At 43.8% G+C, this 20,168-nt stretch overlaps 1 protein-coding gene across 11 annotated transcripts; it reads right to left on the reverse strand.

Annotated features, from left to right (window-relative positions):
- Window positions 1-1,286: 1,286 nt before the first annotated feature.
- On the reverse strand, window positions 1,287-7,216 carry LOC100216998 (uncharacterized). Of its 11 annotated transcripts, XM_035965226.1 has the most exons (6): window positions 5,000-7,216; window positions 4,771-4,902; window positions 4,120-4,343; window positions 3,927-4,031; window positions 2,975-3,206; window positions 1,287-1,753 (listed from the first exon to the last, which is right to left on the reverse strand). In XM_035965226.1, exon 1 carries the CDS (start codon window positions 7,105-7,107, stop codon window positions 5,176-5,178), a length of 1,932 nt encoding a protein of 643 aa, XP_035821119.1. In that variant the 5' UTR covers window positions 7,108-7,216; the 3' UTR covers window positions 1,287-1,753; window positions 2,975-3,206; window positions 3,927-4,031; window positions 4,120-4,343; window positions 4,771-4,902; window positions 5,000-5,175. The 11 variants fall into 11 exon arrangements, with proteins under 11 accessions (XP_035821119.1, XP_035821118.1, XP_008667361.1 ...); XM_035965225.1 differs by having other exon boundaries at window positions 1,287-1,714; window positions 4,120-4,902; XM_008669139.4 differs by having other exon boundaries at window positions 4,120-4,902.
- Between the last annotated feature and the right edge of the window lie 12,952 nt (window positions 7,217-20,168).

The raw sequence follows: 20,168 nt of genomic DNA on the forward strand, positions 1-20,168 counted from the left end.
GAGAGTCATCGACAAGAGGTGCGAGCGTGGAGAAGCAGTCCATACTTCGGTTTTCCAAATTCCAATGGAACTAAACATACCTCAGTTTTAAACGATATTGTGGTAATAAAATAATATTACATGTGTTCTCGAATATTTGTCGTTCGCTAGTTCATTTTTAACTAAACCGTGACAAATAAAAAAGAACGGAGAGAGTACTATAGTATCTGAGTCATGTATTGTAAATTGTGATATTTTAAAACTACATTATACAAAAACTGCAGTACCAAACATGCACTAAGGGAGCAAGCTAAAAAAATGACGAACCTTGGCTTCCACTATTTCACACTTGGGGCGAAGGATTCAGCTGGATCTTGCGAGTTGCGAGCTCCAGCTAGCATTATGGGCTCGCTTGGTACTTGCACATGTGGCTGGACGGTCCCAGATTTATGAAGGTATTAATGAACTCATTCATGACATGCTCGTACTGGGTACAGCTACAGACTACAGGGTATAGTATAGCATACCACCGGAATAATCATGCTGATCGGGATTATTACCGCGGTAGTTTCAATATATATGCCTTTCAGATCTAACTCTGATGTCACAACAATTACACACTGCGGATCATACCTGTTACCAAGGTATACCGAATGACAAAAAAATGGACGAACTAAGTACCGGTACATTGTTGTGGTGGCTCCATGCTGAAGAAAAAGAATGGCGGTCTCCCGTCTCCACTCTCCACAGACCACAGTCCAGAATGTGCTGCACTTCCCTGGAATCATGGGCCTCCACCACGAGCTGCTCATTTGGTGTACCCTGCAAGCATGAGGGATAAATGAATACAATCACGTTGCTGCTTTTTTAGACCATGGTTCTAAATAAACCGTTATAGCCTTTTGTTTTCACTTGTTTCTTGGTTCATGAAAGAAAATAAAAAAACAAGACAATACAAGATGAGAAAACTCTTCTTTTCACCTTTAGGACTTGTTTGGGTACTCTCATATTCACCTCAATCCACATGTATTGAGCTAGATTGGATTGTAACTTAAACTAATTTACACACCAATTAATCTCAATACATGTTACACTCTAATTCACCTCAATACATGTGAATTGAAGTGAATACGAGAGTACCCAAACAAGGCCTTAGTAAAATCCATTCTTCGAAGGGATCAACTAGAGGAAGAAGGTAAGAAGCGATTGAAATCTTCAAATATACTTAATAAAAGCCTGCTCATTTGTACGGGAATAATACAACATGTTATAACAAAAGAGCAATATAACATAACGAAACATTTGAGTAAATGAACTCAGCTTCTCTTTTTTTTACTTACAAATAATTACAAAGATACCTTCAGCTTTACAAAGAGGAGTTCAAAGGTAACGAAAAACACCTTCGAAGGCAGAGTGGTTTCAGAATACATTGATCAACAACGTGTACGTAATGTATGGGACTGTTTCTCTATTTATAGTGGTGAGGTATAACTTTGTATGAAGGCAAAATTACAAAGATGCCCAAAAGTCCTATTTACATGATCCATAACACTTGTGGGGGCGAAATCGTCTTTTCTTGTATCCGTCGCAATAGCCGGGCTTTTGGAATATCTCTCCTTTGTCGCCTGCTTCGCATAGTGATGACATGAAGTCGAAGCCTCCATACCCGACTTCGTTCGTATGTGAACCCCTCGAAGATCAAGCTTCTCCGCTTTGCCCCAGGTTCACATACCACCTTGGATGAAGGTTGACTTCATCAATCCTTGACTAGTATCTAAAACATGTTTCAGCGTATAATGTAACACTTAAGGACCTTTGGCAATAGATGCTCCCAACACTTTTGTATATGGTATTTCGCTATGATGTTCCTAATTGTTTTGCTATAGCACGTGGCAAGCCTGCAGTGGCGAACCTAAAGTGAATGAAGGGAGGGTGCATACGCTTTGAGCGTGTATAATAATATCTTGTAAATGATGCATATATGATAAAAATCTATTCTATTCTACTGGTTTTATAAATTTTCGTGGGTGCATGTACACCCACAGTTCACTACCTATAGCTTTGCTCTGCAGGCCTGAGTAAAATATATAGAGGTATATTTTTCACAACCGAAAGACTAGAAATAGGAAGCTTATAAGGCTATCTCCAGCAGCTTACCCCATCCACAGACCTAGATTCAAACTCCACTCTATAAACAGTACAGTCTAGAGTGTAAAACAATGCAAAACAGTGTTTTGGGTGACCATATAGGTGAACTGTTGAACACGATCAATATATGATTTCATATATTCAAGAATTTAATCGTAAATTAAAATTGTATAACATAAAAGGTACCAATAATCTAATAAATAGGAGTGATTGAAAAAATCGCTCAAAGTTTAAATTGATAACTATGACTTGCAACTCGACAACACAAATGGCCAACAAATCGTTTATATGATCATGTAAAACACGTTTTTGCAATATAGAGTACTAAAGTACACTATTTACGTAGCCTCTACTCCGAGTTTCGTGCATCATACGTTACCCACGTAGAGTAAATCTGTTTCTCTCCCACGTCTCGCCTAACAAACAAGACGTCTCGCCTAACAAACAAGACATATGTCGTGAGAAAACATTCAAGACCAACATGACGTGAAGCCACACGCAACACTTCCGGATAGTACCATCTTACTAGGTGCGGGAGAGCGAGCTATAAAAAGAGACATGTCTCTTTTTCCACTCATATCTTTCTTTAACTTTTAGTTAAAATGATGTGCAGTATAAGATATGTGGATCATAGGTCTACTTTAATTTAAATTGATTTTTTATGGAGATGGTCTACTTTAATTTTAAATTTATTTTTTATGAGGATCCATCATCTGGCTTGTCACTGAACCCTCGGGTGTCGTATGACTGTTGTACTATACTATCAAATATAATTATATACCGTGGTAACAGTAAAGATATAGTACTGTAGGGTTTAAAATAGGAGATGTAGACGAGAGGGCCATACCAGTGCCTGCAGCCAGCAACCCGGCACCCTCCACAATGTGCCCTCGTCGGTCGTCGCCAGAAGTTGTGGTCGAGGTCGACCAACACTACGCACTCGACGCCCCGGCTCCGCGCTCGAGCGCCGCGCCACCTGTCGCACGCGTGCTCGATGCCCCGACACGGTGCGCTCTACACGGGCAGGACTGGGCATGGGTACTCCCGGTAGCCAAATTGATTTTATCCACATTAACTGCCTATTTAAAGTGGAAGCATACAAAGTTCTGATTAACATTTTTGAAAAACATACGAAGAATGTCACTTAGCCATTCTAAGTTCTAACTCACAAATTTAACTCATAAATTTGAATACAAAGTTTTGATTCACATTGATCATAGTTCATAGACTGGCAGGCTGGCAGCATGAAAAATACATTCAGGTTCTCTGCAGTAGTGCTACTGCTATTACCGGTTGCACACACTCACAGGGAGACAGGGACATCGCCAATCGCAATTCGCCAAGATCCAAGAGCCCAAGACGCCAAAGCCAAATAGAGACAGGGATATGGCTCATGCACACACAGACAAAGACACAGTCGACAGAGGCAGCAGTGCAGCACGCCAGCACCTATTGCAGACTTCCAGTGTTGCACTTGCACACAGGGAGACAGGGAGATCGCCAACGCCAAAGGGGGACGTGGACATGCACAGACACACAGGCAGCACCGGTTGCACACAGCACACTTATTATCCAGTTATCCTGTCATTCTGTCCAACATACACAGGTTGAAGCAAAATATATACTCCCTCCGTTTCGTTTTAGTTGTCGCTGGATAGTGCAAAATTGAACTATCCAGCGACAATTAAAAAGAAACGGATGGAGTATAAGTAAACAGTGCAGCTCATAGCAATAAACAGTCATGCGCTCATAGTCATACCAGTAAACAGTTATGGGCTCATACAACAAAATATATATACCTTTGGAGAGGCACCTACTGCTAGTTGCTGTTGCTTGAGACTTGGAAGTGGAAGCAGACTCCTTAATTTTTCCTTTGCCACCATTACCAAATTCTTCAATTAGCTCTGAAATTAAAGGAATGAAAGCATGCGGCTATCAATTAGAAATGATTGAACATCAAATACATACAAAAAATGATGGATATTATTCCACCTTTTTCTATAATGGCCAATTCCTCAATATTATCTTGTATGTCAATGGGAGTAGACCTTCGGGGCCAATCTTGGGTACATACAAGGACCTCCAACATGAATAGAGTAAGGGAGGTACGAAAGTCTTCCAAAATACATCCACTTGTGCTGAAGACGGACTCTAAAGCTACTGTTGATATTGGTATTGCAAGGACATCCTGGGCCATGTGAACCAAAAGCGACAATCTGTGTGCATTGTCCTTCCACCAAATGAGAATGACGATTTTTTTTTTCTGTATCTTCACAATCTTCAGATAAATATTTGTCAAGTAAATACGACGAGTTGTCAAAGTTTTAGAAAAAAATCAACGGCATAATATATTTGTGAACGGAGGGAGCAAATGTTATGAGCATATGGTCAAACATGAGAAGAAACTGAGATAACAGCCCATGAAAGATCTTGATTCAGAAAAAGATTGCTGCAGGGTGCTCACTCAGTCAAATGATTACAAGTATGAGTGTTGGTGCTACATTCAATACAGCTACACAATGCAAGGTGATGCTACATTTAATATAGTATGGGTATTGGTGCTATCATTCAGTGTTTACCACTGTCAAGGTGGACACTGAGGTTGGATGATTAACTATTTAAGCACACTTCAAGAATCCATACCTTTCTTTATTCTTTATGCAAGGTGGGGATAAGGTGACCATGATTCAACAATGAAAACATAATTTGAGAAATTGAGCACACTGTAGCTAGTACTTTGATGGATTGCAGAACTGGCATCAAAAGCAGATGAAACTGCAATTTCATGTACAAAAAATATCTCAACACACTCAACGAGCTGAATTTTGTACAGTGATAGAGCAGCTATTGAAAGTAAGAAGAGTAAGTTTACCTTAATATAATCAAAGAGTAAGAACATATAGTGTTCAGATGGCTCTAATGTTCTCGCAATGATTGGAACTCATTGCATGATCCGACCAATTCAACTCAAAAGCTTAAGTAGATGGAGAAAAATAAGCAATTCACTTTATATCGCAACACATATGATAATCCCAAGTGGTTACCCGATCACCAAAAGTCCCCGCAGGAACAGTTTCCATCCTTAAAGTGGTGGAAACGGTTTGCATCACGCACCACAATCTCCCTATCAGCTAACTTTGAAATAAATTTAGTTACTGTGTGGCAATCAATACAGACTCGGAGATTCTTCATCACACGAATTTTTGTTCCAGCAGGCGTGCTTATAATACCAAACACTATAGCAAGTTTCTCACTGTGACCACATAACACATATGACTTGTGCTCTTCTTCAATATCCTGGAAAACATCCTCTGTATTGGGTACATGACCTTCGCGTGCCATCTGCTCTGAGAAAGCATTCAGTGCATCAATAATCCTGTCATACCAAGGGTGGGACCTATCATGAGCTACAAAGACATGCAGTTTGCTCTTCACTTCAATCCAACTACAAGCTGGATCCTTCTTCATACCCTTTTTTCTCATGGATTCTCGTAGGTGTGCTGCTTCATTCCATCTCCCAGAAGCTGAATACATATTTGACAATACTACATGAGACCCAATGCTCCTAGGTTCAAGCTCCATTATTTTCTTGGCTACTTCCTCAGCTAACATGGTATTTTTATGGACCCTGCAAGCCCTTAACAATGTGGACCAGACACTCGCAGTTGGTTTTATTTGCATCTTCGATATAAAATTATATGCTTCGTCTAACTCTCCTGCACGACCAAGGGTGTCAGCAAGCGCTGCAAAATGCTCTAGAGTAGGAACAATTCCATAATGATTTGACATACTCTTGAAATATTTCCAGCCCTTATCCACTAAGCCAGCATGACTACATGCAGTCAGAACCGCAAGAAAGGTGATATGGTTAGGCTTTGCATTTCCCAGTTCCATTCTCTCAAACAGCACAAGTGCCTCTCTTGCTGGACCATGCAATGCATACCCCATGATCATCGCAGTCCACGATACAACGTCTGGTGAACTCATCTTGTCAAATATGCAATGGGCAATGCTAATCTCCCCACATTTGCAGTACATGTCAATCAGGGAGCTAGATATAAACACGTTATCTTCAAACCCACCACAGATCACATAGGCGTGCAGCTGCTTCCCGAAGCGCAATGATGCCAAATTACCACAGACAGGTATGAGGCTCGAGAAAGTCACGGGCACAGGTCTAACACCAGCCTGCAGCATCCGACGGAATATTCCAAGGGCCTCCTCAACTGAACCATTTTGTGCACAACCTGCAAGCAGGGAGTTCCACAGAATATGGTCTCGTACCGGGAGGTTGTCAAACACTTTGACAGAATAATCCGTCCTTGTACAATTCGCATACATATCGATCAGGCTACTGCCAACGAACACATCGCTATCAAACCCATTCCTGAAGGCAAAACCATGCACCTCCAAGCCTCTCTTGACATCAGCACACTCCGCGAAGATTGGGAGCACAGTGGATAAGGTGAACGAGTCAGGCCTAAACCCTTCCCTGCACATCTTCCTGACAAACCCCAGTGCTTCATGGTGCCTCCCTTCCTCCGCGCAGCCCAGCACCAAAGTGTTCCAGGACACCACGTCCCTCTCGATCATTTCGTCGAACACCTTCCGCACGCTCTCAAATGCGGTTGATGATCCGGGTACATCCACTATGGCCACACCAGTGGAGTCGAGATACGAACACGGGACCTTGCAGTAGAGGTTGAGGAGGGCATTGGCGGTAAAACGGTCGGCGAATGCACCGGAGCGGATGGCCAGCGCATGGAGGGAGGCGCCGAGGGCGCTCAGGCCTAGGGCGGCACAGGACTTGAGCGCGGCCGGGAGTGAGGCCGGGACAGACGAGCGTGGCGCGGCGGAGGCGCGCATCCGGAGGAAGAGGGAGACAGCGTCGCAGAAGTGGCCCTCGGCAGCGGCCGCGCGGATCTGTTGTGCCCATGAGGACGGGGGCGGCGGTGGATAAGCGGCCTCGGAAACGGACATGACGGCGAGTCGGTAGATACTGTGGTTGTGGAGGTCAGGCGGTGGCTACATCTGACCGTGCGGGCAAAGTCAGGGTTCAGTTGGCCTATTGCCCCCAAAAAAAACTTGCGTGAGAGACACTGTCATGAAGACCAAAAAGGGTTCTTATTGCTAGATTATAGATCGCATAGCTAACAGGTAACACTAATTAGTTACCAATTATAGGAGCATAGCTGAGTTCCACAAACTGCTACTGCATACAGTCATGCTAGGTAATAATTTGCATAGGATTTCTATCACATGGCATCTTGTAAAATTGCCATTTCGCTGAATTCTCTCGAGCACAAACGCACCATACTGAAATGCAGTTTAATTAAATAAGCATGAACAGAACTTCAACAAGCAAATATTAGTTTAATGTTTTCTGAAAACTCACAGGGGTATGGAACAAACAATCTAACATTATAAATTAGTGCATATGAGCACCAACTGTTATATGAATGTAGATATGTGTAGCTAGTTTACCTTGATTTACAAATTCATTTGGGGAGCTGCTAGTTCCAGAAACACGCTGATCATTAGGCTGTGCTGCTGTGCTGATTGAGGACATACTGTGCCGGGATTGCAAGACACTATTCTACATTTCGTGAGGGCTCGAGCTCCAAAAGTCGTCTGATACGTTGCGCCTTTTTACTGAGCGTCCTTGAATTCTTAAACCTTTTGTAGGCTCATCAACAACTACTGTTGGAGTAGGCTGGGCACAACCAAAACAACCTCTGCTCTGTTGCAAGCCAGGATTGGCCAAGAAATGATTAGTACTACCGGGTAATTGACGCATAACAGCACAAATAAAAAAATGCTACATTTGAAACAAATAGTTAGAACATTCTGTTTTTCCTTCGTATGAGTTTGGGTTGTCTAGAGCTAACACCTAGTAACTTAAACCATTTTGGAACCTACAAAGTGCTAGCTATCCACTCATCGCAACGGATTTCATGAAGAGTCCGTTCGGTTATTCTTATTCCATGTGGACGATAGGGATTGAGAAACTCACTCAATCCATATGAATATCTGTATGGATTGAGACGATTATTCTCATTCCATGTGGATGATAAGGATTGAGAAGCCCACTCAACCCAATCACATCGGAGCAAGCGGGAAGCAGACAAGCCTAGCAATCAACTGACTTACCCAATGTAGGCGACGAAGCGGCGCACCCAGGAGGAGAGCGACCCGCAGCACAGCAGCATAGCATCTGGTTCCCCCGCGCCGCCGGCGACGGCGGCTAGGCTACGAAAGTCGAGCCCGCGCGCGATGTAACATCCCAATTTTGATCCCAAGGTTAGAAACCCTAAACTCCTAACCCCCCTTATTTATCTCCTAAGACCCCATCTCATGAAGCATTATATTCATCATATGCATTATGTTCACGCTGGATTGTAATCGCTCTCGCGTTAGCACCTTCAAACAAGACGAAGGTATCAATGTAATGTAAATTTTACTAATATTCATGTGTACATTATGAAATATATATGTGAATGAGCCAATGAATTACATTCATTATCTCTATGTATTCTTGTTCATTCGTGAATGATGAAGGCATGTCCTTCATGACCTTCATCTGAAGATCATTATATCTAAGAGGAGATAATGCTTTGTAGGACGAATGTCCTTAATCCTTAACAATTGTGTTGCCTTGTTCTTGATCTACATCATTTGAGAGAACAAGTGACCAACAATGACGGGGATTAAAAAAATGTCCCCGCAAGCGTTCGTGAGGATATGTATGGGGGAATTCTTTATCACGAGGACGGGAATGGGGAGCTATTCTCTCACGGGGATTCTCAGTTGTCATTTCTAATCTATACATTTCAGACGTGTGAGAGCACCTAGAGGGGTGAATAGGCGATCCTGCAAATTTTGCTCAAAACAATGCAAACTCCACATTGGAGTCTCTCACACCTTACACAATTGAACACAATAAAAAATGGAGTAAGGGAGAGAGAAGAGTACATACGCAAGAGCACAATCGCAGCAACAACACACACAAACTAGAGAGAGGGTGCAAGAACAAGAATGATAGAGTTACAGCTCATAAACACGCTCAAATCTCTCAAGCACTTAAAACAGCATGGCAACGGTCATCTGCGCCAGAATAGGAAGGAGATCGCGCACCGGACATGAACAGTGGCTGTCCGGTGCATCACCCGACAGAAGGTAACTTTGGCCTTCCTTGTTAGCCTCCAACGGCTCCTAGCTGCCTTGGGACTATAAAAGGGACCCCTAGGCGCATGGAGGAGTCACTCAAGCATTGAATAAACATTATAAGCCTCCAAGACTCCAACTTTGCGCATTTGATTCTTTGAGATAGTGACTTGAGCTCCATTTGAGTTGTGAACTCCGTGGGTTGTGTTTTGAGCTCAAGTTGTGACTTGTGTGCGTGATTGGGCTGTGATTTGAGTCTTGTGTGTGTTGCTCTCCCCTCCCTTACTTCCGTACATCTTTTGTGATCTTCATTGTAAGGGCGAGAGGCTCCAAGTTGTGGAGATTCCTCGCAAACGGGAGAAAGACAAAGAAAGGAAAAACCATGGTATTCAAGTTGATCATCGGATCACTTGAAAGGGGTTGAGTGCAACCCTCGTCCATTGGGACGCCACAACGTGGAAGTAGGCAAGTGTTACTTGGCCGAACCACGGGATAAAAATCGCGTGTCTCTTGTGTGTTTTACCTTTGTGAGAGCACCTAGAGGGGGGGTGAATAGGTGATCCTGTAAAACTTGAACTTAATGCCACAAAAACTTGGTTAAGCGTTAGCACAGTATTGCCAAGTGGCTAGAGAAGAGTCTTAGCGAAACACAATAACCACAAGAGAATCAACACAGGTAGACACAGTGGTTTATCCCGTGGTTCGGCCAAGTACAACACTTGCCTACTTCCACGTTGTGGCGTCCCAATGGACAAGGGTTGCAATCAACCCCTCTCAAGCGGTCCAAAGACCTACTTGAATACCACAGTGTTTGCTTTTCTTTTCTATATCCCGTTCGCGAGGAATCTCCACAACTTGGAGTCTCTCGCCCTTACAAAGATGTTCACAAAGAAGCACAGAGTAAGGGAGGGATTAGCAACTCACACAAGACACAAAGATCACAGCAAATACGCACACACAAGACCCAGACTTAAGCTCAAAAAAAACTAGCACACTAGAACGGAGCTCAAATCACTAGAATGTCGAACAAGTGCGCAAGAATGGAGTGTGAGTGATCAAGAGTGCTCAAGGAATGCTTGGTTGTTGAAAGTTGCCTAGAGGGGGGGTGAATAGGCAAGTTAAAACTTTTTCAACAAAAACTAGAAGCAAACTGGGTAAAACTGATTTGATCTCGAAATTCACCCAGTTAACTTTGGAAATGAGATGTTCTAAATGACCCACAAGGTTCAAAATAGTAGATCTGAGAAGGGCACTTCTCAAAATCCACACACCAAAAAGATATAAACAAATCTTTCACGGATGGTGAGAGAACGAAGAACACGAATAAGCACAATGAACAAGAACACAAAAGACACAAGATTTATCCCGAGGTTCAGTCACACCACCAAGGTGCCCTACTTCCTCGTTGAGGCGCCCACAAAGAGCCGGGTCTCTTTCAACCCTAATCCTCCCTTTGCCGACCACAAAGGTCAAGCTCACACACTAATCTTTGTTCAAACGAGCGGGTAATACAAACTTTCTTGTGGTCTTCCACAAGATTTGGAGACTCACAAGAGACACCTAGTCGTCTAGGAGCTAGAATCTCCAAGAGTAATGAATCCACAAAGAACTCGATGTAATACCAAAGCTCGAATGAAGAAAAGCAAGAGAGATGTGGAGATGAAGCACAAAAACCGTAGCTCTCAAACTCACTCAAAGATTTCTCTCCAAAGATTTGAAATGGGAGAGGCAAGAGATGTGTGAGAGAGAGTGGGAGGTGTTCTTCAAGTTAGAAATGGAGTTTGGGTCGTGCTCTTGTGTGTGGGGAGAGAGGTAGGAGTGAGTATATATAGGTGGAGCTCAAAACTAGTCGTTGGGCAGATTTTTCTGTCTGAGACCGGTTGAACCGCCCCCTAGGGCGGTTGAACCGCCCCTGGCAGGTCAGGCAGACTGTCTGCCAGTCTGACTGTCAGACTGACTGGCAGACTGACCTGCAGACTGGTCAAGTTGACCAAGACCGATTGAACCGCCCCTAAGACCGGTTCAACCGCCTGGGGCAGGCTGACAGACAGTCTGCCAGTCAGACTGGCAGACTGCAGGTCAGACTGCAAAAACAGGTCCTCACACCGGTTGAACCGCCCCTAGGGCCGGTTCAACCGCCTGGGGGTCACACTGGCAGTCAGTCTGCCAGTCAGGAGGTCAGACCGGTCAGGTGACCCTGACACCGGTTGAACCTCCCCTAGGACCGGTTCAACCGCTTTTGACCAGTGAGGTCCGGGGAAAATACCCCAGCTGAACTTTCCCTAGACACCGGTTGAACCTCTCTGGACCCCGGTTGAACTTGCCCTGGACCCCGGTTGAAGTTGAAGTTCAGCTGGAGTTGAGAAAGCTCAACTCAGCTGAAGGTCAGCTCAGCTGAAAAGCTCAGCTGAAGAAGCTTAGCTCAGCTGAAGTTCAGCTCAGCTGAAAAGCTCAGCTGCAGTTTAAGAAGTTCAGCTCCTTTTCAACAAGAACACTCTAGGTTTCTCAAACCTAACCACGGTCAACCATAGAATTTTAAAGAGATTTTTGGTTTTCAAAAAATAGCTTTTGAATATAGAGGCTTGAGCTTTGGCAAACACCTACCTTCTTTTTGGATCCCTCTTTATAGTACGACGATTCCTATACTCAAGTTAAATAAAATATAATTAAGTAAACTCCTTGAGTCATTGGTGTCTCATGTGTGATTTCTCCATGGCTTGCTTCATAAGGATCACAAACATCTTTGTCTCACCTTTTGAAGCAAACATAAATCAAACCATGTGACTTGTACCATATCACCATATGAGAGTTCAAATCATGGCTTCAAGTCACTGTACTGATGCATCAACATGTTATAACTCTTCATAGCTGATTAGTTCATCGACTTAGTGCAAGTACTCTCTTCTTCACCTTAGCCATGGTACCTCGGTCCACAAGTCGTCGCTTTGCCTTCACCTTCGCTTAGTTCCTCGAAGCCCTTTCCTTGCTATCTTCACCCTATCAAGCCATTCTTGAGTCACATCATATTGATCATCCATTGAGAGAATCATTTCTTCAATATTGTGAACCTTGCTTGAATGTCTTCTAGATATAACCGTTAAGATCAATCAAGCTCTAGTTTGATTCTCATAGAAGCATATATGGACTGATAGTAATATGGTCAAGCCAATTCACGATTCCTCATATCTTATTCACTTTGGCTTGACCTATCCTCTTAATCACTTCATCCTCTATTTTGATCATATGTATGTAGTGATTTCTTGGGTCTTGTCCATATATTCAAACCAATATAGAGATCATATAATATCCATTTGCATTGTCTCATTGGTTATTTAACCTCGTGTTGAACCTTCGTTCACTGATCATTATACACTATTCAATTATGTTCATCATAATGAATTTCCTGTTCAACACTTAGCAAACTCGTTAGACCTTTAAATGTGTTGTTATCCAAATCACCAAAACTCACAAAAGGGATGAATGCACTTTCAGTTGTTCTCCTCCATGCGCCTAGGGGTCCCTTTTATAGCCCCAAGGCATCTAGGAGCCGTTGAGAGCAATCCGGGAAGGCAATTCTTGCCTTCTGTCGCCTGGCGCACTGGACAGTCCGGTGCACCACCGGACACTGTCCGGTGCGGATCTCCTTCCTTATTTGGCAAAGCCGACCGTTGGCACCTGGGAGCCATTGGTGCACCGGACACTGTCCGGTGCCCCCTTCTAGCCGTTGGCTCGGCCACGCGTCGCGCCCGGATTAAGCGGCCGACCGTTGGCCCGGCGACCGTTGGCTCACCGGACACTGTTCGGTGCACACCGGACAGTCCGGTGAATTATAGCCGTACGCCGTTTATTTCTTCCCGAGAGCAGCAAGTTTGCCTGAGCCAGCCTGGCGCACCGGACACTGTCCGGTGCACCACCGGACAGTCCGGTGCACCCAGACAGAGATGGCTTTGGCTGAACAAGGCCATCTCTTCTCCAATTCGATTTCTCCTGTTTCCAGCACTTAGACACAATACATTAGTCTCTAAAACAATGTACTAAGTATGAGAAACATACCTTTTGACTTGATTTTAACTTTGTCCACCACTTTGCATAGATCAACACTTAGGCACTTGTGTTGGACACTAAATCACAAAAATACTTAGAAATGGCCCAAGGGCACATTTCCCTTTCAATCTCCCCCTTTTTGGTGATTTATGCCAACACAACATAAAGCAAATAGAACAAGTGCAAAATCACTTCAAATAAGAACTCAAAATTGTTTTGATTCAAATTTGACATATATGGATCATTCTTTGCCACCACTTGGTTTGTTTTTGCAAATCAAACTCAATTTCCTATCTCTAAGTCAAACACACATGTTGAAACATAAGGAGAGATTTTTCACGAGAAATTAATCAAGGATTCAAAAACTCCCCCTTTATCCCATAATTAATCCTTCTCCCCACAAGAGACCAACTTTTGATAGTAAGAAGTAAACAAGAGTATTTTGTCAAACAAAAACTCTAACTCTACTTTTTCAAAATTTCTCAAGTGGTAGCTGATCCATTTCTTGCTTTGGCCTTATTTTCTCCCCCTTTGGCATCCAACACCAAAACGGGATCAATTTTGGCCCTTTAACCCCATTGCCTCACCAAAATCTTCAACTGAGAGTAAAAAGGCAATAAGAGTACTAAGATGAACTTGGAAGAAGTTACTCTTTCATCGGAGTGCAGTGGAAGTCTTGCATGGTCCAAGTCCACCTTTTCCCTTTCAATCCACCTTCTAGACTAAATCAGGCAAACTCAAGCACACAGTTAATCTCAAAGGGTCAAGTTGTAGCACATCTCCCCCTAAATTTGTGCATCACTTGCAAAGGACTTGTGAGGTCCGGGGAGTGCATGTACAACTTGAGCACCATAAATAAACAACACAATGCAAAAGGAACATGATCAAAGGCATAAACACATGTATGCTATAAATCAATCCAAGTTCCGCGAATCTAAGACATTGAGCTCACTACGCAACTTGCAAAAGGTCTGCTCATCTAAAGGCTTGGTAAAGATATCGGCTAGATGGTTCTCGGAGCTAACATGAAACACTTCGATATCTCCCTTTTGCTGGTGGTCTCTCAAAAAGTGATGCCGGATGTCAATGTGCTTTGTGCGGCTGTGTTCAACAGGATTATCCGCCATGCGGATAGCACTCTCATTATCACATAGGAGTGGGACTTTGCTCAGATTGTAGCCAAAGTCCCTGAGGGTTTGCCTCATCCAAAGTAGTTGCGCGCAACACTGTCCTGCGGCAACGTACTCGGCCTCAGCGGTGGATAGGGCAACAGAAGTTTGTTTCTTAGAACTCCATGACACCAGGGACCTTCCTAAGAATTGGCACGTCCCCGATGTGCTCTTCCTATCGACCTTACATCCAGCATAGTCGGAGTCTGAATATCCAATCAAGTCAAAGGTAGACCCCTTTGGATACCAGATCCCGAAGCAAGGCGTAGCGACTAAATATCTAAGAATTCGCTTCACAGCCACTAAGTGACACTCCTTAGGATCGGATTGAAATCTAGCACACATGCATACACTAAGCATAATGTCCGGTCTACTAGCACATAAATAAAGTAAAGACCCTATCATTGACTGGTATGCCTTTTGATCAATGGACTTACCTCCTTTGTTGAGGTCGGTGTGTCCGTCGGTTCCCATTGGAGTCTTTGCGGGCTTGGCGTCCTTCATCCCAAACCTCTTGATCAAATCTTGTGTGTACTTTGTTTGGGAGATGAAGGTCCCATCCTTGAGTTGCTTCACTTGGAACCCAAGGAAGTAGTTTAACTCGCCCATCATCAACATCTCGAACTTTTGAGTCATCACCCTGCTAAACTCTTCACAAGACTTTTGATTAGTAGAACCAAATATTATGTCATCGACATAAATTTGGCACACAAAAAGATCACCATCACAAGTCTTAGTAAAAAGAGTTGGATCGGCTTTCCCAACCTTGAAAGCATTAGCAATTAAAAAGTCTCTAAGGCATTCATACCATGCTCTTGGGGCTTGCTTAAGTCCATAGAGCGCCTTAGAGAGCTTACACACGTGGTCGGGGTACCGTTCATCCTCGAAGCCAGGGGGTTGCTCCACGTACACCTCCTCCTTGATTGGCCCGTTGAGGAAAGCGCTCTTCACATCCATTTGGAACAACCTGAAAGAATGGTGAGCGGCATATGCTAGCAAAATATGAATGGACTCTAGCCTAGCCACAGGAGCAAAAGTCTCCTCAAAGTCCAAACCTGCGACTTGGGCATAACCTTTTGCCACAAGTCGTGCCTTGTTCCTTGTCACCACCCCGTGCTCGTCTTGTTTATTGCGAAACACCCACTTGGTTCCCACAACATTTTGCTTGGGACGAGGCACCAGTGTCCAAACTTCATTTCTTTTGAAATTGTTGAGCTCCTCCTGCATGGCCAACACCCAGTCCGGATCTAGCAAGGCCTCTTCTACCCTGAAAGGCTCAATAGAAGAGACAAAGGAGTAATGCTCACAAAAATTAACTAATCGAGATCGAGTAGTTACTCCCTTGCTAATATCACCCAATATTTGGTCGACAGGATGATCCCTTTGAATCATTGCTCGAACTTGGGTTGGAGGTGCCGGTTGTGCTTCTTCCTCCATTACATGATCATCTTGTGCTCCCCCTTGATCACACGCCTCCTGTTCATCATCTTGAGTTGGGGGTTGCACCATTGTTGAGGAAGAAGGTTGATCTTGCTCATCTTGTTCCTGTGGCCGCACATCTCCAATCGCCATGGTGCGTATTGCGGTCGTTGGAACCTCTTCTTCATCTACATCATCAAAATCAACAACTTGCTCTCTTGGAGAGCCATTAGTCTCATCAAATACAACGTCGCTAGAGACTTCAACCAACCCAGATGATTTGTTGAAGACTCTATACGCCTTTGTATTTGAGTCATAACCTAACAAAAACCCTTCTACGGCTTTAGGAGCAAATTTGGAATTCCTACCCTTCTTCACTAGAATGTAGCATTTACTCCCAAAAACTCGAAAATACGAAACATTGGGTTTGTTACCGGTTAGTAGCTCATACGACGTCTTCTTGAGGAGGCGATGAAGGTAGACCCTGTTGATGGCGTGGCAAGCCGTGTTCATGGCTTCCGACCAAAAGCGCTCGGGGGTCTTGAACTCTCCAAGCATCGTCCTTGCCATGTCTATAAGCGTCCTGTTCTTCCTCTCTACCACACCATTTTGCTGTGGTGTGTAGGTAGCGGAGAACTCGTGCTTGATCCCTTCCTCCTCAAGGTACTCCTCCACTTGAAGGTTCTTGAACTCGGACCCATTGTCGCTCCTTATCTTTTTCACCTTGAGCTCAAACTCGTTTTGAGCTCTCCTTAGGAAGCGCTTGAGGGTCCCTTGGGTTTCAGATTTATCCTGCAAAAAGAATACCCAAGTGAAGCGGGAAAAGTCGTCAACTATAACAAGACCATACTTACTTCCTCCTATACTTAGATAGGCGACGGGTCCGAAGAGGTCCATGTGAAGCATCTCCAAGGGTCTTGATGTGGTCATCACATTTTTGGTGTGATGAGAGCTTCCCACCTGTTTGCCTGCTTGACAAGCTGCACAAGGTCTATCTTTTTCGAATTGCACATTGGTTAAACCTATCACGTGTTCTCCCTTTAGAAGCTTGTGAAGGTTCTTCATCCCCACATGTGCTAAGCGGCGATGCCACAGCCAGCCCATGCTAGTCTTAGCAATTAAGCATGCATCTAGACCAGCCTCCTCTTTTGCAAAATCAACTAAGTAAAGTTTGTCGTCTAATACACCCTTAAAAGCTAGTGAACCATCACTTCTTCTAATGACAGACACATCTACATTTGTGAAAAGGCAATTATATCCCATATTGCATAATTGACTAACAGATAACAAATTATATACAAGAGACTCAACTAAAAACACATTAGATATAGAGTGCTCGGATGAAATAGCAATTTTACCTAACCCTTTTACCTTGCCTTGATTCCCATCACCGAATATTATTGAATCTTGGGAATCCTTGTTTTTGACGTAGGAGGTGAACATCTTCTTCTCCCCCGTCATATGGTTTGTGCATCTGTTGTCGATAATCCAGCTTGAACCCCCGGATGCATAAACCTGCAAGGAAAATTTAGGCTTGGGTCTTAGGTACCCAACTCTTGTTGGGTCCTACAAGGTTAGTCACAATTGTCTTAGGGACCCAAATGCAAGTTTTGTCTCCCTTGCATTTTGCCCCTAATTTTCTAGCAACTATCTTTCTATCCTTTCTACAAATGGCAAAGGAAGCATTTAAAGCATGATATATGGTAGAAGGTTCATTAATTTTCCTAGGAACATTAACACCATTTCTCCTAGGCACATTTCTACCATGCATACAGGAAGAACTAGAAGCAAACATAGCATATGAATCATAAACATGTGAATCAAAAGCATCATAACTTCTATTTGCATTTCTAGCATGTCTCCTATCATGATACATAAAAGCATGATTCTTTTTAGCACTACTAGCCATAGGGGCCTTCCCTTTCTCCTTGGCGGGGATGGGAGCCTTATGGCTTGTTAAGTTCTTGGCTTCTCTCTTGAAACCAAGTCCATCCTTAATTGAGGGGTGTCTACCAATCGTGTAGGCATCCCTTGCAAATTTTAACTTATCAAATTCGCTTTTGCTAGTCTTAAGTTGGGCATTAAGACTAGCCACTTCATCATTCAATTTAGAAATTGAAACTAGGTGTTCACTACAAGCATCAACATTAAAATCTTTACACCTAGTGCAAACCACAACATGTTCTACACAAGATGTTGATTTATTAGCTATTTCTAACTTAGCATTCAAGTCATCGTTTATGCTTTTTAAACTAGAAATAGAGTCATGGCATGTAGACAATTCACAAGAAAGCATTTCATTCCTCTTTATTTCTAAAGCAAGGGATTTTTGAGCTTCTACAAACTTATCATGTTCATCATATAAGAGATCCTCTTGCTTTTCTAGCAATCTATTCTTATCATTCAAAGCATCAATCAATTCATTTATTTTATCCACCTTGGTTCTATCTAGACCCTTGAATAAACATGAATAATCTATTTCATCATCATCACTAGACTCATCCTCACTTGAAGAAGCATAAGTACTAGTGTTATGAGCGCTTACCTTCTTTTCCCTTGCCATGAGGCAAGTGTGATGCTCGTTGGGGAAGAGGGATGACTTGTTGAAGGCAGTGGCGGCGAGTCCTTCGTTGTCGGAGTCGGACGACGAACAATCCGAGTCCCACTCCTTGCCAAGATGTGCCTCGCCTTTTGCCTTCTTATAGTTCTTCTTCTTCTCCCTCTTGTTCCCTTGTTCCTGGTCACTATCATTGTCGGGGCAATTAGCAATAAAATGACCAACCTTACCACATTTGAAGCATGAGCGCTTCCCCTTTGTCTTGGTCTTGCTTGGCTGCCCCTTGCGACCCTTTAGCGCTGTCTTGAAGCGCTTGATGATGAGGGCCATTTCTTCATCATTGAGCCCGGCCGCCTCAACTTGCGCCACCTTGCTAGGTAGCGCCTCCTTGCTCCTCGTTGCCTTGAGAGCAATGGGTTGAGGCTCATGGATTGGACCGTTCAACGCGTCGTCGACATATCTTGCCTCCTTGATCATCATTCGTCCGCTTACAAATTTCCCAAGAACTTCTTCGGGCGACATCTTGGTGTATCTAGGATTTTCACGGATATTGTTCACCAAATGTGGATCAAGTACAGTAAAGGACCTTAGCATTAGACGAACGACGTCGTGGTCCGTCCATCGTGTGCTTCTGTAGCTCCTTATCTTGTTGATGCGGGTCTTGAGCCGGTTGTATGTTTGGGTTGGCTCCTCTCCCCTGATCATTGCGAATCTTCCAAGCTCGCCCTCCACCAACTCCATTTTGGTGAGTAAGGTGACGTCGTTCCCCTCATGTGAGATCCTGAGGGTGTCCCAGATCTGCTTGGCATTGTCCAAGCCGCTCACCTTATGATACTCGTCCCTGCACAAAGAGGCTAACAACACAGTAGTAGCTTGTGCATTTCTATGAATCTGTTCATTGATAAACATAGGACTATCCGAGCTATCAAATTTCATTCCACTCTCCACAATCTCCCATATGCTCGGATGGAGAGAGAACAGGTGACTACGCATTTTGTGGCTCCAAAATCCGTAGTCCTCTCCATCAAAGTGAGGAGGTTTGCCAAGTAGAATGGAGAGCAAATGAGCATTTGTACTTTGCGGAATACGAGAGTAGTCAAAAGAAAAGTTCGAATTAACCGGTTTCCTTCTCTCGTAGTCGTTGTCGTCGTTGTCCTTTTGGGAAGAAGTGGACTCGTCGCTGTCGTCGTAGTAGACGATCTCCTTGATGCGCCTTGTCTTCTTCTTCTTCCCATCCTTTCGTTTGTGGCCCGTGCCCAAGTCGGTAGGCTTGTCATCCTTCGGCTCGTTGACGAAGGACTCCTTCTCCTTATCATTGATCACGATTCCCTTCCCCTTAGGATCCATCTCTTCGGGCGGTTAGTCCCTTTCTAGAAGAGAACGACTCTGATACCAATTGAGAGCACCTAGAGGGGGGGGGGTGAATAGGTGATCCAGTAAAACTTGAACTTAATGCCACAAAACTTGGTTAAGCGTTAGCACAGTATTGCCAAGTGGCTAGAGAAGAGTCTTAGTGAAACACAATAACCACAAGAGAATCAACACAGGTAGACACAGTGGTTTATCCCGTGGTTCGGCCAAGTACAACACTTGCCTACTTCCACGTTGTGGCGTCCCAACGGACGAGGGTTGCAATCAACCCCTCTCAAGCGGTCAAAGACCTACTTGAATACCACGGTGTTTGCTTT

The sequence above is a fragment of the Zea mays genome, chromosome 2, assembly GCF_902167145.1.
Source record: "Zea mays cultivar B73 chromosome 2, Zm-B73-REFERENCE-NAM-5.0, whole genome shotgun sequence".
Classification (NCBI taxonomy): domain Eukaryota; kingdom Viridiplantae; phylum Streptophyta; class Magnoliopsida; order Poales; family Poaceae; genus Zea; species Zea mays.

What these genes read in the sequence shown, in the direction of transcription:
- LOC100216998 (XM_035965226.1), bottom strand. Translation starts at nt 7,107, where the DNA reads ATGTCCGTTTCCGAGGCCGCTTATCCACCGCCGCCCCCGTCCTCATGG.